The sequence below is a fragment of the Rhipicephalus sanguineus genome, chromosome 4 (assembly GCF_013339695.2).
Source record: "Rhipicephalus sanguineus isolate Rsan-2018 chromosome 4, BIME_Rsan_1.4, whole genome shotgun sequence".
NCBI lineage: Eukaryota > Metazoa > Arthropoda > Arachnida > Ixodida > Ixodidae > Rhipicephalus > Rhipicephalus sanguineus.
Window position 1 is genome coordinate 46,431,774 of NC_051179.1, and position 19,218 is coordinate 46,450,991.

At 44.5% G+C, this 19,218-nt stretch overlaps 1 protein-coding gene across 1 annotated transcript; it reads right to left on the bottom strand.

Moving 5' to 3' along the window:
• Positions 1-1,865: 1,865 nt before the first annotated feature.
• On the bottom strand, positions 1,866-18,865 carry LOC119389894 (4-hydroxybutyrate coenzyme A transferase). The gene is made up of 7 exons (XM_037657311.2): positions 18,509-18,865; positions 11,499-11,651; positions 8,087-8,326; positions 6,780-6,968; positions 5,380-5,595; positions 4,448-4,585; positions 1,866-3,121 (listed from the first exon to the last, which is right to left on the bottom strand). Exons 1-7 carry the CDS (start codon positions 18,681-18,683, stop codon positions 2,808-2,810), a joined length of 1,425 nt encoding a protein of 474 aa, XP_037513239.1. The 5' UTR covers positions 18,684-18,865; the 3' UTR covers positions 1,866-2,807.
• Between the last annotated feature and the right edge of the window lie 353 nt (positions 18,866-19,218).

Here is a 19,218-nt window from a genome sequence, read left to right on the forward strand (position 1 = left end):
ATGTTTAACTTGCCGGACATTGTGAAAAGCACGTTATCGTGCTTTTGATCTTCTTATGGTACTTTTGTTAATATTGTCATGGTTTTATTGTCGAAAGGGAACGGATGAACCGATTTCCATAGTTGATTTCTGTTGCGCAAGATTTTCATGGGCCAGCCACCACGCGGTTTATGTAACATAGATTTTGAGGTAGTGCACCCTGTACATAATTAGCCAACTTGTTGCGAGAGGAAGGAATGGAAAACAAAAAAAAAAGCAACATTTCACTGTACCAGCGGGTGGTCTGTCAAGTCGTTTTGTTTTCCGCATTGTTTCATTTCATTTATTTGCCTTGATGAATTGCTGGAAGAACCTTTCTCTGGCTTCTGCAATGTGCGCTGCACGCTTTCGTTGTCGCGTAGTGCGCGTGCCAACCATGTGTCGCGCCTCTCACCAGGAATGCAATTGTATGCAAATGTGGGTGTTCTCCCCTCAACAACAAAACGAATGCACTTCGAAAAAAAAAAAAAAAACACACACACTGCTTCTTCACATAACATTTGTTTTTAAATGTTAGTGCAAAGACAGGCTACCCTATCACTACTACTACTACTACAACTACTACAAGAACAATGCAAATGGAAAAAAAAAAAAAGTCATCAACCGCCACAGTACAAGAGCAAAAAAAAAAAAAAAAAGCGGGGTGTCCAACCTTGCCGTTTTTTTCCCCGGCTTTTGAAGTGGGGGGAGCCAGAAAGCAAGCAAACACAAAAGATACGAACTGCATCTGTACAGAGCGTACCATCCTTCACACTTCATTTTTTTTTTCTGTTGTCCCTGGCCGCCTATATCCGAAGAGGCAATGAGCTAGAAGATCAGACAAAAAAAAAAAAAAAGGCAAGGTCGGTGATCGACCAACACTCGAAATGCCACGGGGACTTCTTCGGCGAAAGGTGTTTCTTTGTGTGTGTGTCTGTGTGTAAATAAATGTGCTCGTTCAGACATGCGCACCTTCTCTGAAAAATGTCGCTATCCTCTGCAACTCTGCCGTGCCCTTTCGGAGTTGTCAAGAATGTTCATTCTCATTTTTTTTTTTCAATTATGCATCTTTTCCGAGTTGCCTCCGTAGTGCCTGCAAATCTCTTTTTTTGTGTATTTATTGCCGATCGATGTAAATAACTATGTCTCCCCCCCCTATTGATTCTTCCTCTGCGAGCGTTTTCAAGTGGGTTGCCAAAATCTCAACTCGGTCGCACTGGATAACTCCCATAGTACAAGCCGGGACACGGCTCTACCCCGCGATCCGGCATCGAGGGCCCGCATCTCCGTGTGGGTCTGGCAGCCTGGTGGGACGGGTCAGCCAATAGAAAGAAACGAGTTGTATTCCTGTACCATTGCCTTCCCTTACACCTCCTTCTGTTTATGCATTGTCTATACAGGTGCCTTCGAAAACAAATGCAGCATTGTTTTCTTCCGCGCTTTGTTTACACCTTTACAAGTCTCCCGAGAAGAAGCTCTTTGTCGGTTGCTTTCCTTGGGCACTGTAAAACGACCACGCCCACCTGAACTTGTTAATTTTGCAAGTGCCTCATGGGCCACGGGACAAAAAAAATGCAGCCGGCAAGGAGAACATCTTTTCGTCCCATACTTAAAATGTTGTCCCGTCCCACCCCGCAAATTTCTTTGTTCCGAGGCCAGTGTTGTCCCGCAGCCACCCTATTTGCTGCCCCTCCCCCCAATGGTGTACATTCTGTGAAGTGCGCGAGGCGACTGTAATTTTATATCTACTTGGGCACCTGGAAAAGAGTTTGTGTAAAACTTGTGTATTGCAGACAATAAATATTCATTACTTCTTCCCCTTAAAAAGAAAAAAAGATCCGAGTCAGTCTGGTGGAAAATATTGCCGTTTTATTTCATTCATTAACAGAATATACTTTTTCACTTTTTCCCGACTCGTCGTATACACAGGTCTGAGAAGGAAGCAAAAAACTTGTCCTCCGAATAAAAGGAGAAAGCGTTGCGCTTGAAGCGCTTTCTTCCGAGATTGAAACGGTGCGGTCTTGCACCTAATGCGACACAATGTTTACGTTGCTTGTGGTGCTAGAGCTGCACCAGGCGTGTGATGACTGTAGGACTTGAGAAAGGAGGCATGAACTATACATAAGCAAGTCTGGGGGAGGAGAGGAAAGAGCATGCTGCGCTTCGATACTTCATCAAGTATCACGAGCCTCTGGTCAATTAGCTTGATGGAGACGGTTCATGCAGCTTGGAAGACTGGTGAAATGCAGTGTCGCTAACAATACGGCAAACTCGTATGACTCGCTAGCAATGACAAACGCGCAAAAGAACAATACATTTCTGCGGCCGTCTCAAACGGATAGTTCCGTCGAGTGGTTCGGTGGCCTATGAGAGCACATTGTCGTCGGGATCTTCTAGCCAAACTGTGAAACAGCTCCATCCAGCTTTCTCTCTCTTGACTGGAAATGGCAGTGTTGCAAGCAGCCTGATCGTTTGACGAAGCCAACTGCCCTTAACAATGCTCATTTGGTGCAGTGCAATGCCTGTAATGATAAACGCGTTAAAAAAAACTATTCGTGAGCCACAGCCCCCACTGAATGGGCTTTTTCTAACCGTGCAGAGAATGTTGTCAAGTTAAACATGCTATGCACTAAAAAAAGAAGAAAACCTATACACAGATTCCCCCTTCTTAGACATATCCTACGAATGCTGCCTGCGGCCGAATGCGAACCGAAAAATCTCAAAACACGGAACGATGCTGTAAAAAAATGAAGTACGGGTGCCTCTACCAAACAGGGTGAACAAAAGCTCTACGGAGATGGCATGCACTTGAGCCTTTCAAAGGCTTCCTTCTCCAGCGTTTCCCTGTGGTCGGGGTGCGCTATGTTGATGAGGGCATGAGCCCGCTGGCGGATGCTCTTTCCGAAGAGCGAGGCAATCCCATGTTCCGTAACGATGTAGTGAACGTGTCCGCGAGTTGTGACGACACCCGCACCCTGCTTGATGTAGGTGCAGATCTTGCTGACTCCCTTGGCGGACACGGAAGGCATGGCCAGAATGGGCTTGCCCTTTCCATCTTGGCAGATGGCCGCTCCTCGCAGGAAGTCCAGCTGCCCACCGAAACCTGCGAGATTTTGAGATTTTTTAGAAATTTATATGTGAATGCACATCGCTGTCCTTGTTTCTAGACAATAGCACCAAGAATTTATTGGCCATAGGATCAAACAAGCAAAAATGTCTTTTTAGAAAGGTAAAGAATTATGAAGATCTAGAGAGGCAAGCTTGACAGATGAGAAAGCGTTGGTCAGCTATCTTGACTCTGTGCCTGTATATGTGCCTGTACTCCTGGATTTAAATGCAACTTATTATTTATTTTTTTGTATAATGACTACTATGAGTAATTGCTCATGAGAACCACATCATGTCGCTGCAAATCTTGCCACAAAACGTAATGTTGGCTCTCATGTGAGTGTTCCAGTCAAAATTTTGCTGAAATGACACAGAACTGTAGACCCTGGAAACAAAAAAGCATGTGCATTACACAGCCCTAAATTTTCGCATTTCAAGCCATGTGTACAGTTGATACATCCTGTATATATAGTTCTCAGCAATATTTGAGCAGTAGTTGACACTCATTGGTAAAGCCACAAAAAGACTATGCTGTGTGCACATACTGCTGCAAGTTGTGAACCTGAATTCTAGGCTGTGGAAATGTTCTGCTTTGTCTTGGATCCTGCAAACTTTTGATAATGTCTGTACCTTGACTACAATATCTTTTTCCAAGAAAAGTGAATTGCATAAATTGAAAATCTCAAAAGTCTTTTTGAAAAATGATGTGATGAAATGTGGACATTTGGCAGTACCTTCAAAAATTATTAAAAACTGATCGTGCTAACCTAAGGCAGCACAGATTTGGCAGGTACAAAATTGGCATGCTTGAGTGTATTGTTGGCAAAATAAAATGCACGACACAACCAGAATGTAGCTCGCCGATCATAACAGAGCAGCCCACTTTAAAACTTTTTATTGTGGAGTTGACAATTCTGTATGAGCTGTAAGGGTAATGAGTTCCGTTCTGTTAAGATTCATGTTTTCTAGCGCAAGAAAGACAACAGTTTAAAGGGGGGATATAGGCGAACTTTCCACTTTGGGAACACAATTGAAGCAAATATCTAAGAACTGCATCATACATGTGAAACAAAAACGATGGGCATGACTACGTACGAGTATCACAGACGGCTTGTAGAGATACCATATTTCTTTTTCTGTTAAAGATGTAGCAGGTGTGCTTGCACAGTTATCAGTCTCCAGACTGCCTCAAAAATTTGTCTTTCATGTGCACATTTTCTTAGCACTTGTGTGGTGTCAAAGGACTCCTGCTAGAATGTCTGCTCAGAAGTCTCAGTTCAACTGCAGATGCTCAAGTTTACCATTCCTCTAAAATGCTTACCTGAGTAAATTCTTGTGCCAATAGAATCCGACACGACCTGGCCAGTGATGTCAACTTCGATGCAGGAGTTGATGGCAGTGACCTTGGGGTTCTGGCAGATGATTTGAGGGTTGTTGACGTAGGAAACGTCCAGCATCACTGCAGATAAGAATTTGTTTGCACAGATGGACACATCAAAGACCTGAATGACTTGCTGTCTTTGTTTTTCAAAACAAAGAATCTTGTCAATGTACTGGAAGCAAGCACTACATAAATGCTTGAGGGAAACCACGAGCATTTTCGCACGCATGCGTTTAATGCATGCTCCACCGGTGGCGTAAGTATGATGAGGACAGCGCCACAGCTGTCTAGCACCGATATCGGAGTTTAGCTGACGTAGTACTACTTTGCACAGGGAAAGAGATTATAATCATCATATGACGATGCCAGATATGCTGCATGTAGGAATGAGGCTTGTCATCTCTTGATGGTTGTTTGGTTGGTTAATGGGGCCGAATGTCTCAAAGGCGACTCGGGCTACGAGAGACGCCATAGCAGAGGATCTGGATAATTTCAACCAAATGGGGTTCTGCTCAATACACTGCCTTCTTGCATTTTGCCTCCATCGAGATGCGACCACTGCAATCGCGATCAAACCCGTTACTTTCGGGTAATCAGCCGAGCACCGTAACTGCTGGGCCACCGCAGCAACATCTCTTGACGGCACAGTTAGCTAATTCTGGACATGGCTAGTTAGGCATCATTCGTTATTGCACAGAATAATTCGAGTGAAGGAATCTCTACCACCGACAAAGGGCAAGCTTGCTTAGAATTCAGAGATTTAGCACAATTGTAGCAAGAGGCTAGCATGTTTGGGCCGCTTTGAAAAGTAAAACAACAATATAGAGGGGGGGTGGGCGGACATATCAAAAGACAAGATATGCTACACTAACCAAGCCCAGCATTGCAGTTCATGAAGTCGAACAGCTTCTGGGTTCCAATGCAGAAGCTGCCCACGATCTTGCCCTTCTCAATGACCTTCTTGTTGTTGGTGATGCAGCCCTCTTCCACCAGGTCGACCACACCGTCACTGAACATCTCCGAGTGGATTCCCAAGTCCTTGTGGCCCTTTAGGCAGCTCAACACAGCGTCCGGAATTGACCCGATACCTGGCATGTGGAAGGTTGGGTTTTGAAAACATTATAACAAAAATAAAACAAAAAAGCACCAACTTTTTTGATCCGTAGGGTTACTCTCGGTCTCGACACAACTGGCACTGAAAACAATAGGGCAAGATGTGCAACAACCTGTAGGCAGAGTGCCGATTATAAGAAACTGTAAACACAGAAGGCAAAATACTTCCTAACATGTCCTCGAAATTGGTCGAATTTGCAATTGCAATGCCGAGTGAAGCCACAGAGACAGAAGTTAAGGTACACCTTTGTACACTGACCATCATTTTCGTGCTGGCTGAATTACCTCGCCCGCAGTGCCCACAAATGCTAGCACCAGAGTTTCCTCCAGTATGTACAGTATGGTCCACTTTTAAAAGGGAACACTCTAACGAGCAACTTTCATACTGCTGGCCCCCTGATTGCAAGTGGATCTTGAAACATTGGTTGTGCAGTGCACAAGTCTGTCAAAATGAGTCTGGACTGTCAATCATCAGTGGTCTTACGCAAGCCTATGTTGTGAGGGGGTCCGCTCTACGCACGGCTGGTGCAGAAGCCTAGCTCCGGTCCCAGCCGCAAATAGTCGTACCGTGTCAACGTCCCCTTCCCGTAGCGCGCGTCATCGCAGCTACGACGGGTTCGGGCGAATAAGGCAACAGGCTAGAATAACAAACAACACTTTATTGCTACGCTAGCAATAACGCGTAAAGGTCGCGTAGAGGGACAGTCCGCTCTCGTAGAAAACAAAGGGTAACGCTTACACCTTCGGTCGATGATCGGCTGGCGGGTCTCGGGGCGGTGAGGTGTTACTTCGCAGGTCAGCAGGGCACGAGAGACCGTCTCTCTGCCTCGTCGGCAGTTTTGTTCACCTCCCGTGTCCCTCCCCACCGCGAGGGTTGATTCTCTCGCAGGGCAAGTTCCCTTTCCCGCGAGCCGGGAAGCGAGGATTGGCGCGCGGAGTGGCGGGAAAGAAGGGGTTGTCCGGAAAGGGCGACGGTGCTCCTCTCCTAGTGGTCCCCCGGCTCCCGCCGTCAGTTCGCGATCGCGCCAGCCTTAAGGAAAGGAAATGGGCGCACGTGCTCCCCCACAGTTGCTATGCTTTGGTAAAAGAGTGAAATCCGGACATGTCCAGCACACAAGTGTTCCCTTTAACAGTCTGTCACAAGGCTGCATCCACTCACCGAGCTGCAGCGTAGCGCCGTTTTCGACCAGGTTGTCGGCAATGTTCTTGCCGATCTGCTTCTCCACATCGGTCAAATTGGCTGGCTTGTGTTCGGGCAGCTTGGCGTCGTGCTTCACGAGGGCGTCGAAATGCGAGATGTGGATGTTTCCGTCACCCCAGGTGCGCGGCATGTGCTCGTTCACCTGCCCTGCAAGGTGGCAAAGAGACGATACAAGGAGTGAAGTCTCAGAAAGGCCAGCCTACGCATCAGGCAATGAGCAACGCCCATTAAAAACGGGCAAAAATGGAATAACGAGTTTATAATGTATCATTAGATATTCGTCAATCTCAAACACGCAACACAGGAAAGAATACGGATGTCTAGGATGTGATGCCCCAAGCATTGGGGGCCACAAACTGCCAGGCGTACAATACACGAAGTGGGTACAATCGAGTTCGCATCTCCAAACACTTGTATTCATTAACCTAAAAATTTGTAAAGAGGGTGAAGAAGCAGAGACAAGGTTTACTGGTTGAGACTGCACCCTAACAAGTGTGCAAGCACTGAAGAAAAGCAGCAGCAAGGTGTGGCGTAAATATGTGTGTTGCAAGTGCTACTGTTCCCTGCATGTGACTGGAGAAGAGCATGTTAAAGGGGCACTGACATGAATTTTCGAAGGTGAGTTTACTCTGCCATACAAATCTCCCATATACAGGGACGGCTGTGCACAAGTGTGAAGCTCAGTAAATGCTGATAAGACATTTTATTTTGACATTAAAGTCAATATTCGCACGGTGCACCCACTGACATCAACACTATCATGGTGTCAGGCTGCAGTGTCAATTCTGCTGACCTCGCGCACCAGTATGGCTAGTTATGACGTCAGGTACCAAACATTGAAAATGGTTGCTTGTACACCACCAATGGAGCCACATAGCCAAGCGGCCATGGAGACGTTGCATCTTGCACAGTCGCGTAATAAAAAGCTCGTACAGTGTTGAGGCGTTGGGGTACAGTAGGAACCGAAACTAGCTTTTACTAACATACTGTAATTACTTTTTCAGGGTGCACTCACACTTGCCACTGTATATTTTCTAGGCTTTTCAGGACTTGGCCTTTCATTTGATGCAAAAAAGCGAATAATACTTTTCATGTCAGTACCCCATTAAGTTTATGGCTCCTTTCCCTCACCCCGTCCTTTACATTCTCGTGCTTGTGGGATTACTACAAATAGTTATGCTTACAAGGTGGTTGGCACTACATTGTCAAAGAAAACAAAAATACCACATAATGGACATGCCTACCAGCCATAGTTGCTTACGTACCAATTATGTACTTGGCATGGGTGAGCGCTGCCCGTGCACAGTCGACACTGGTGCCCAAGCTGCAGTAGCCGTGGATGTCTGGCGGCGTCACTTGCACCATGGCGACATCGACTGGAAGCACGCCACGGTGGAACACTTGGGGAATTTCGCTAAGAAAGATGGGCACGAAGTCAGCCCGGCCAGCATTGATGGCCTCCCGGCAGTTGGCCCCGACGAAGAACGACATGCTCCGGAAGATGCCTGCGCAGCGAGGAACCGAGTAGACTTTGCGGTAATTGTTTCTATGCTGTCTGTCTCTGCTTTTATTAACCCTTTGTGACACACATTATGATCAACTGTCTATAAATGCGTGAAATTTACAATTTGATGCCAAGGTTCTAGAGACCGAACTTAAAGGAGCCATGACCGGGTCACCCAACAATTTGCAGTTTTCAGCGAAAAATAGAAGTAGAGGGTCTACTATACCTACACATATATGAAAAGTGGACTGTAAAAGAATATTTCAGTGCAAAACAAGCCCTACAAGTTGCCGGCTATATAGTGGCTAGAGGGAAAGGTGTCTGCATCGGCAGGGCTGCGGCGTGCAAGTTGGCACGGCACTTTTTCATGGTACCGACAGGTGGTGCATCGTTGTCTCTGAGATTTGAGCTGGAATCGAACCCAGGCATTCTGCATGGCAGTAAAGTATTCTACCACAGAGGAATGCCACTGCTTGAAACTTCAGAAAAATTCCCTATACAGGCGTCATGTCGGGCAAAGAAACGCTTTAACAAATGTAATATATTGCACGTCACGAGACCAGAATTTTAGTGTGAGGGCAGTGATTCTGCAGTAACATCCCTTCAATTTTTACACACACGCAAAAAAAGTGTGATCACACAAGTCGAACACTTGTGCGTCTGCCTGCTTAGAACAACAGGCGCATGAATACAGTGTTCCTGTTCATAAACATGCTGAATTCCCACTGCTACATAATCCATCAGTCCCCTTCACAGAAATACCTGAGCCACAGCCAGCTGCTTCCTCTAGCACAACACTGTCAAATTCACAACAGAGCGAGTAGTGCACTATCCCCCCTTTTTTTCTGCACTTTATGTGAGTCGCTGACTTCCGGCATTCTATGCTTTAATAGTACTCTTCACTCAACCAGTGAAAAACATCATTATAGTTGAACATTCACACATTAACACAGATACGACTACCCTCTAACTGAGCAAATATAAAATGTTTCTCGGCAGTATAAGGGTGCATGCTTGAAGTCAATAGGGGATGTAATTGCCGGTTAGTACACATTGTTAGACAATATACACGCTATACATTGTCATATATTTTCCAAACTCTGACATACGCTGAAAGAAGAAATGCAAATACCATTCCGTTCATTGTTTCAAGCGTTTTACGAATCAATGTCGCAGCCAGATTCTTCACGAAACATTTGTATAAAAACACAAAGCAAAGACTCAGCGCACAAATGCCATGCTGTTAAAAAATGCACGAGTGCACAACAATTTCACAACGCCAACTGACGCAAGTACATCCACTGCAACCTGGCCTGCCTCCAACGTGGCTTTCCTCCATACCCACTTCCTGTTTGTTTTTTTTTCTTTTTTTTTAATCCTGTACTTTTACCTTTCTTAAATGCAGTGTGTGGCCCTGTCCTAGCTCCACCTGGTGCTATGTTTAGCACAGCCACTTATTTCATTCGTCTTTCTGTTTGTTTGTGTGTTTGTTGAGCTTTGAGTGTTCCTGTGGTTCTGCCATCATTCATTTCTTCTCACCCAGTGGGGTGGCGTTCCATTTCAGCAAATCGGGCTGGCATGTCTGCCGGCAAACACTTGCGTCACTAGACTCCCAAGACACAGACAGACACTGATGGGGAGGGAGGGGGTTTCACAACCCTCTGACGCGCGCAGGTTGTTTAGCAGCTGTTCTCTGTGCAATGCACAAAGAAGCGATTCGCAAACACCGGTTAACTTTGGACTGTTTACAACCGAGCTACACTGCACGAGAATCACTTTCACTGGTAACGGCAATCGGAAACGGAGGGCTGTAAAAATTGTCTCCCTTTTTTTTTGCGCTTATGGTTATTTTGTTTCTTGATGAAATTCTACAACTCTGTGACTTTCAAATGTGAGAGGATTGTTCTGCCACAATGCAAAACACTTAATCAAAAAGAAAAAGTTTGTTCGATTTCATGTAGGACCAATTTCGCAAAAGTTTTGTCGCTATATTTTCACTAGGACAAGTGTAAAACTGACGGGATATTGCATCCAGAATGTACACCTGGAATATGAGGGGTGTTGTAGTGGAGGGTGCCATCTTATATCGACCGCTGTGGCTCCTAACGCGTACATGGAAATCTAAGGTATCTTTGCATTCTACCCTCACCAGAATGTCACCACCATGACACATGAATGAATAGAAGCAAGTGGGCTATTATTAAGCCACTATGTAGTTTACTTTCTCCAGCTTCATGTCGCGTAATAAATCCTTCTTAATTAAGTTTCTTTTACAAAAGTGCTTGTTAATTGATCAAATAGCACTGAGCAGAATACAATATCAAAATTCCCTTTTTCCCAGGCAGGGCTAGTTAATTGCATCCTGCTTATGAAAACGAATCATCAATAAGCATTTCTATATAACAAATAGTTGCTTCCAATCTGTAACTATGTGGTGTGATTTTCCCAGAATTTGTAAAAGCACCGAAACAGAAACTGACGAAAGCAAACAAGCATAACTATATGAATATGGAATGCAAAATGAAATGATGAAAACATCTGATCACGTAGTGACTGTTGCAAGGCCTTCTAGTCTGCATTTTTGCGCAATCCACATTACTAACAAATTTAGTATACCTATTTTTAAAGAGTTTGCAACACAAGCACTAAGTGCTGAAGAAAAGGCAACACAGTGAAGAATGGAAGGCAAAGAAGGATGCACACGAGCGCTGCAAACTCTTCAAAAATGCACATTAACCAACTCGCCCAAATCACTGTTCTTTAGTATACCTAGTCTAGTTCATGTTCTCCCGACCATAAAAATTTTGCTGAAGCCTGACAAAGTTCCAACACAACTAAAGCATCACATGCTAATCGTAAAGTCAATACTGAAGGCAGTGAACGCTGTTGTTTAAAAAGTAAATATCCTAAAGTTTTACAAACCAGAGCCATGATATGATTATGAGGCACATCGTAGTTGGGCACTCCAAATTACTTCAGTCCATCTGGCGTTTAACATACACCTAAATCTAAGTACACGGGTGGTGTTGCCGCAGATTGCCCCACAGAAATGCAGCCACTAAGGCTGGGAATCAAGCCCACACCCTCGCGCTTAGCAAGGCAACTACAGCCAAAGGCACCACAACGGGTGAACAACCATTCCACTTCACACAACCATAAGAGTGCCAACTCACCCTGGCAGTCTGGCTGGTTGTATTCCGCAGCACCCTCAGTGTGAATGTGGCAGACGGTGACGTTCTTGAGACCGGACTTCTTTCCGTGTTCCACCATGGCGGGTATGAGGCCTCGGGGAGTGGCCGCCGCTCCATGGATGAACACCGTATCGCCTGTGGCCAACCAGAACAAGATGAGAGTCAGCTGATGATGAGGCAAGAAGATTAGATGACACATACAACACTTTAGTCCTCTAAGTTGCAGCCAAAAACTTTAAGAACACAAAGAGGAATATATTTTTTTAATTACCTGCATAACTCTAAAGCATGATTTCAAGCAGCTGTGTGTGAAAAAATTAAGTACAATCCTAAATAAATTTCAAGTGTCGGAATAGTGCAGATATCACAGAAAGTGCTACAAGTGGCATACTACTCTGTCTAAGTGATGAAAGCAGATGCACACCACCTAAGTACGGACATGACAAGACTTAATATCGGAATGTTTCCATCTCCTACTGCAAGCTCACCTTTGCTACAGTGCCATGACCAGCTATGACTGCTGGACACATGATAACGGATTCCACAAGACACTGCTTCAATTCATACACAGCACAGGCCTTACAGCACACAGTCTAATACACATATGCACGAAGTGTTATTATGCCTTTAGGGCAAGCCTTATTGCAATAAAATAAGAAAAAAGCAAAAGTACGTGTTCTAGTTCTGCAACTTATACCGGTGCCCTTTCGGGCACTTTCGAATGCAATCAGGGCCAATCTCGACTAGGCTTAATCAGCATCGAGTGCTGCTACATGCCCACTTTTAATCGTGATCATGAATGACTGGGATCAAGACGATTGCAGGCCTGGCTCCCACATCCACAATTTTGCTGACATCTGGGCCACATTTGCTACGGATTAGTTCAGACCATGTAGCAGCGAACCACTGTTGATCATGATCAAGAAATCCAATTTATATTGGCCCTGATCACAATGAAAAGTGGTCCTGTGAAACTGCTATTATACGTACTTCTATCCTGCAAAACGGAACAATGAACAGAACGTTCTCAATAATGACTACCTGGCCTTAAAGGCAGGTGATAGTTGCTTGACCAACTAATGCACTATGATATTTCAGTATCCAGAGGAAGTTTATGAAATGAGACAGGCACAAAGCACATTGATATTTACAGGTTATTTGATTTCCTAATCTTTGTTTACCTCTCAGTACGTTACTTTGCCCATGCTGCATGGGCACTTTCATCACAGTTAAACACTTGTGAATGACTTTTACAATTCCATAAATCTCCCAGAGCCTGGAACTAATTGGTCCCATGAAGAACTTACACTTGTGTCATATCGCATTTTATGTACATTCTGTTGTAGCAAAAGATTTAGTGCTTGTAAATTATTTAGAAGCTTCCGCTTACGCGGCAGACACCACATGTGCAGCTTGAGAGCAAAAGGTTGTTTGCAATAACTTCACAAATATAGATCTGTAATGATTTGTCATAGTGTTGATTTACATTGTTGCACAACACATACAAATGGAAGATCATTATTATTTTTTTTTTTCGAACAGTGCAGAAGAAAACCCTTTAGGTGCACGCAAACAGAGCTATCACGAACAAAACGGAAGCCAGCTTCCTGCCATCTGTACAAAGTGCAAGCCGGATAAAGTTTGCTTTTGCAACAAAAATACGTAGCTGACACCTTTGCAATTGTGAGCACATAACATTCATAATTTATGGCTCTTCAATGATGCTTTGTTTACATGAAGCTTGGGTTTACATTGTTACTGTTTATTCAAGTAATTGTCGTTAAAATGTAGAATGGTTTGAGTGAATTGTGGAGCTTAACATCCCAAAGCAATACATGTGTTATGACCGATGCAGCAATGAGCAGCTTCTGATTAACTTAAACCACCTGGCGATTTATAATATGTACCTATTAAATTTGCCTCTGTCAGTATGCGGTCATAGCACCTGCAAATCAAACCCCTAACCTCATGACTAGAAGTGGAATGCACAGAATGGCAGGGGCGACGCCAGCGGGGGGCACGGAGGGGCTGGAGCCCCCCTAATATTTTCGCCTGCCCCTCCTATGCCCCCCCCAAGAGCAAACATAGTCAAACCACAAAACATGAGTTTCCCCGCCTTCCCGCCCTCCTGAAAGAACTGCAGAATGGCTTAATTCAGGCTAATTGGTGTGGGAACGTATGACACTACAGACTGCTACGAAGTTTCAGCATTAAAAATGCCCCCTTCTCGCTAGTCGTTAACGACGGATTTGCTCGCACTTCAAATGTAAAATTTCATATGGACACTCCTCTGAACCTTCACTTTTAAAACAAGGCCTTTCTATGCTCTCTGAAAATGTATTGAATTTGCCTTAGCTTTTATGTGCCTTCTTCGCACCATCCTTCCAAACCACGTGTCAATCTACAGTTTGACGGTGTTCAGGAGGGTTTTCCGTTCCAGGAAACCCAGCCTGTGGACACATAGCCAGCTTGAACACTTCAGCAGCTGCATTCCACAGCTGTGATCGCTCGTATTCCTTTGCACAAGAGCACGGAGTGTAGAGCGCAGAGGAGTGCTGATCCAGGACAGGACAGAGAAGCAGCCGTGATACGAGTGTTATCGGTTCTCACATTGTCCTTTAGAAACCCTCTCGAGCTTTTCACGTTATCTCTCACCGTATCTTTTGCCAGAGCGATATTACATATCTCTGATGGGTCACAGAGTAATCCACGCTGCTAGAGGATGCTGACACAAGAAAGCTGAAGAGTGCTCTTCGTTAAAGAGGGCCCACCAAATGACTGTCTTCCTAGCCACATAATGCTGCACACTCGGGACCTAATACCATGCATTAATAACATATTCCAGAGCGAGATCATCTGTCTAGAACAGTCAAATATTTCATTTCCATCAAACCATAGTGTCTATGCATAGCCTCTTTCTCTTCAAGGGAGACGAAGAAAAAAAAAGAAATGAATACAGAAAAATACGTCCACCAGACTTGAGGCTATTCAAATACAGAACACTACAGATCTAGTTAAGCAAAGTTCATAATTTTGGTTCGCTCATTGATTAGTTTTCCAACAATTCTTTTTAAACATCATTAAAACAAGGCTTTTGATTAATTTGGACTTACTGGCTGCTTGCTGTGCAGTAATGTGGCTAAAAACGCTTGATGGTAGGAAATAGTACAGAAATTGTCAAGATATTTACGATCGTGTTACATGCACTGGCTGGCTCCACTGTCTATCTGCAACCTGTTTAGCACAATCGTGGCTTTGATAAGAGAGATAATATTGTACCGAGACTTTCCCTACCCCCTCAGCGATTTCCTTCGTATACTTTGCGTGATGTTGTATGGCATGTCCATTTTGCTTGCAGAATAATTCACAAATTTGTCTCAGGACAATTTGTGAAGCTGAACGCTTCAGACTCTTAATAATTCAGATTAAACCTTCATCATTAATGAAACTGCATTTACACAAGTCAACTATAATTATAAGAATGACAAATATGCCCGCTAGTGAAATTTTAAATATCCAAAATTGTTTACACTCCCTCAGAGAGAAGCATACAGATTAGCACAGAAAATCAAGACCAAGGTTGTTTTTTTTTTCTTTAATTAAATGAATGAAAAGGAGCTTTGACAAAGTCATGCATTTCGGAGAATTCACGCTCATTTCGGGTACCTCCTTTCTTCCGAGAAACTGTTCAAACATGGGCGGACTTGGTTTTCATTCACTCTCAAATAAAACGTGATCATTCTTTAATGGAGAACAATTGCCTGGCCTTTAGAACATAGTTGATCTGAACCGAGCTTGTCGGAAGCTGGTTGGGAAAATTTTCAGGCAGCTGTGGGATTATTTTTTGTTTTTTTCCATCTTTTTACTCTTTCATACGTTTTGCAGTAAGCTTGTGCTAATGAAAGAACCAGCCCTGCGTAGGTTAAAAAACTTGCGTGTCGCAAGTCCATGTGTTTCAGATAAACTGCACAATAAAATGCCAGGTGCTTTGGATGGCTGGATATTAGGTCACAGCTGGTTTGGGCCTGCCGTGCTGCCGCAATGTTTCATGACAAACGTGGACACTTTTTTGGCCACATGTTCATACTGCTAATTGCGCAATGTCCTTTAGAGGTGCACAGTGACAACAATTTCACTCTATGTAGCGCCTTCTACAATTATTTTCCCTTCAGCTGAATATTTTTCTTGCCTATCCTACCACACATTTCTCGTTTCTTGTTGTGTATGATAATATACACGTAATTATTCTAAATTATGCAGAACACCAGTGAAAAGGAAGATAGCTTGGCATGAAGTTTCAACACATATGACACCCACAAGACAGATTGACTAGAAGTTGACATTTACAAACTTTATTTTGCTGTTGAGCCTTTTCCACCGATTATAATGAGATAACTTCACATATATTTAGCAATGACCAAAATACCATGTTGACACTATGCTGCCTTATGATTACAACGATAGGCTTCCATCATGCAATCACCTTGTAGCAGCAACTGGACAATGAAACAAACCATATTGGTTGTGCTCATACTGTACGTATATCAACCACCCAGGATTCTTTAACACGTATTGAAGTTTCTGAGCATAGGCTTTTTGCACCTGTCCTTATCGGGATGTAACTGCAATCAGGTGTCAAATGCACTCTCTTGCTCTACTGTGGAATGTCACATCCACTCAGTGACAGGCATGTGGGCGACATTGTAGGTAATTACTTCCTGTGACAGCATCCGGTAAAACCATTCTTTTTTCCTTGGCAAGAGCTTAAGGCGATAGAGCATGTGCACACACTTGTATTGTATGCATAGCTGCACACATTTTCATTGCAGCCTTCGACACAAAGCGTGCTTCAGGAGATAAAACACGGACATGAGCACACATATCGCAAAATGTAAGGAGGTACACTCACATTATCTAACAGTATTCATGGACAACTTCGCATGTACAAAACTGAAGCATGTGGTAACTACGTTTCAAAGTTCTGCGCATTAGCAGTAAAAGCAAGCAACTGTGTGGACGACATAAGTGGACAAAAAAAATAAGAGTTGTTAAACACGCACACATGCATAGAAAAAAAAAACGGAGAATGCGGAAGAAAGAAGCACCACTACAGCCGAGGCGCTATCTCTCAAGAGGCTTGCATTCATTGAGAAGTGGCTCCAACCTTCCTTTCGCTCTCAAAGCGAGCGAGCACTTGTTTGCATGCTAGCTTGTGAAGATAACTGGCCACGCCGTCATGTGACCAAAACAAGTCCCAAAGGCACAAGCGACCTCTTCTATCAGCTCTGGACTCCAGTCGTATCAGTGCACTAAGGCGAGATGTACCCCTTCTCCCGGAACTATCACAACCGAAGATAACGGCAGTTCTCGTTTTCTCTGCCTTACAATTGCCCTCATGGAAGCCAGCATTGTGCAAGTACTTTCTCGCTTAAATTGCTTGGGTTGTCACGTAGTTAAAGAAAGAATAGAAATAGAGACAGAACTTAGCACTTTTTCCAAGTCAACTTGACAAGCAGTCCCAATCACACTTATCTAGATACAAACTGCATTGTGCAGAATGCAATGTCATTAGTAACAAACTTTTGCTGTCACCCGCACTGCTGGGGAGTAAGAACACTAATTAGAAGCATCATTGTCAAAGTCACATAGTTCAAAACTGCAGTAAAAGAACAGACACAGTTCCTGTGCAATGGAAAATTGCGACCGGGCAGCGCTTGTATCTGGTTCCTAAGCATTTTCAGAGTGATTAAATGAGAAGGATCACCCTATAGAATCAGCAGCCGTCCTGTCATCTTGTCCAGTGTTTTTTCTTTTTTTTTTGCGCTGTGCTTTTATTTTAAGACAAGGACCACAGTTGACTTTCGACATACAAAGAGCTAAATGTCATACATACATTTAGTTTTGGCTGACCAGCCAATTAGAATCCTTCCATCACTTGCGTGCTCTGCTACACCTCGTTGCAAACGATAAGGGGAAACTGGTTGAACAAGAAATTGCAACTGCCGCCTCAACGTGTGGGAGCACGGGCGATGACTTCATAAATAATGCAATAGAAAGAACCGCCAAGCACGCCTTGATTCGTGTCCCTTTTTATTTTTTATTCCCGTTTGTGGCCATACCGTTTTCTTTCTTCTGTAACGGGTGAAAGCGTAAGCACGCCGCACGTGCCGTTAACGTGTACGAGGTCAACGAGCGGACGCTTTTTTTTACGAGGGAAGTGCCGTGTTTGTTCAAGCGCGGCAAGTCGAAGTATCCCTCCATTTTGTACACGACGCTTCAAGGTCGATTTTCTTTACCTTTCATGCCGAAAATAGAAAGTGCGCGCCACATGCGCGGGCGCCGCCCGCAGATCTTCGAAGCTAACCCAGGAAATACGAAACTCCGTAACTGGAAACGTAGAGGAAGAACGAAAAAAAAAAAAGAAAAACGACGTCAAGGTCACATACGAATAAATACACGCATTTGTGGCCGTACAACTGCGTTAAGAAGAGATATTTCTTTCTAAGGAAGCAGCCTGCCACGCTTTCTCAATAATCTCTCTTGCGCTGAATTTTGTTACAGTTGACTGTAGTTAATTGAAAAAGTACCGTTTTCGGGGGAAAAAACAAAAAAAAAAACAGAAACGACTACGCGCGCGCCGCATATGTGCCGTAGGCGGACGTCGTAGCTCGAAGAAAAGATATGCGACGTCGTTAAGCTCGTTTGCCAGTTTCGCGTTAACGTAAATGCATTCGGCAGTAAACGTCGCAACGCTCATCGATCAACGCAACTGCGACGTGGGCTCAGAGCCGCAACATCACCGGTGATCTATGGCGAAGGCAGGAAGTCGTAGGTCAATTATGCTCGACGTCCGCTTTGAAAAGAGAGAAGCTAAACGGACAAACAAAACGTGCGCTGAAAAAGGGAACACGCGGAAAGTGAAAGGCGTGTCCACACTGAAGATCATTTTTTTTCCCCGGCACATCTCCGCTCGTTTCTCATGAGATCCTTACCAGACTTGATCGCGGAGACTGCTTCCTCGGCCTTCACCCACTTCGGATCGCGCTTCAGTGGCTGAAAAGGTTCGTTGCAGTACGAGTAGAAGCCTCTCCGGTGAGCGTTTTTCAGCGTCAGGCCCGGACGGACGAACCGCTGGCATAGCGAGGCCGCCTTGGACTTGAACGACATGGCTGGCGGTGTGATGCGAGAAAGCGTTGAACGCCGAGACCTGTCAGACGCGGAGCGGCACGGATTTATATACAAAGCGGCCCAGTCGTGCTCGCGATCTTCTCCGCCGTTATCGCAAAGTCCGGCAATCCGTGCTCGGCGGTGGTATGCGAGAAACAGAAAGCAACACCTGCGCGGGCGGATACGGGCGGTAATCGTCGGAAACTTGCGGCGGGATATGACATCACTCTGACGTATTCAAGTTTGTCTCGCTGTACAACTGACGTCACATTCGTGTACTTTGTTTACGTTGGCGGCGACTCGCTGACTGTGCTGCAGTGCGCTACATGTGAAACAATAAATTCTGAACTGTTTAACGTTTCTTTCGAAATTCTTTGTAAAGAAAACCGCTCACTTTTGATTAAATGCGAGAGCTGGAAACGCAATCTGCTGAAGAGTTGTTGTGCAAGGACTTTTACAACAGTTGCGAGGTGTTTTTGTGCAGTACTGACGTAGGCAGCAATGAGAAAAAAAAACGTGGCCTCCAAAACGTAGA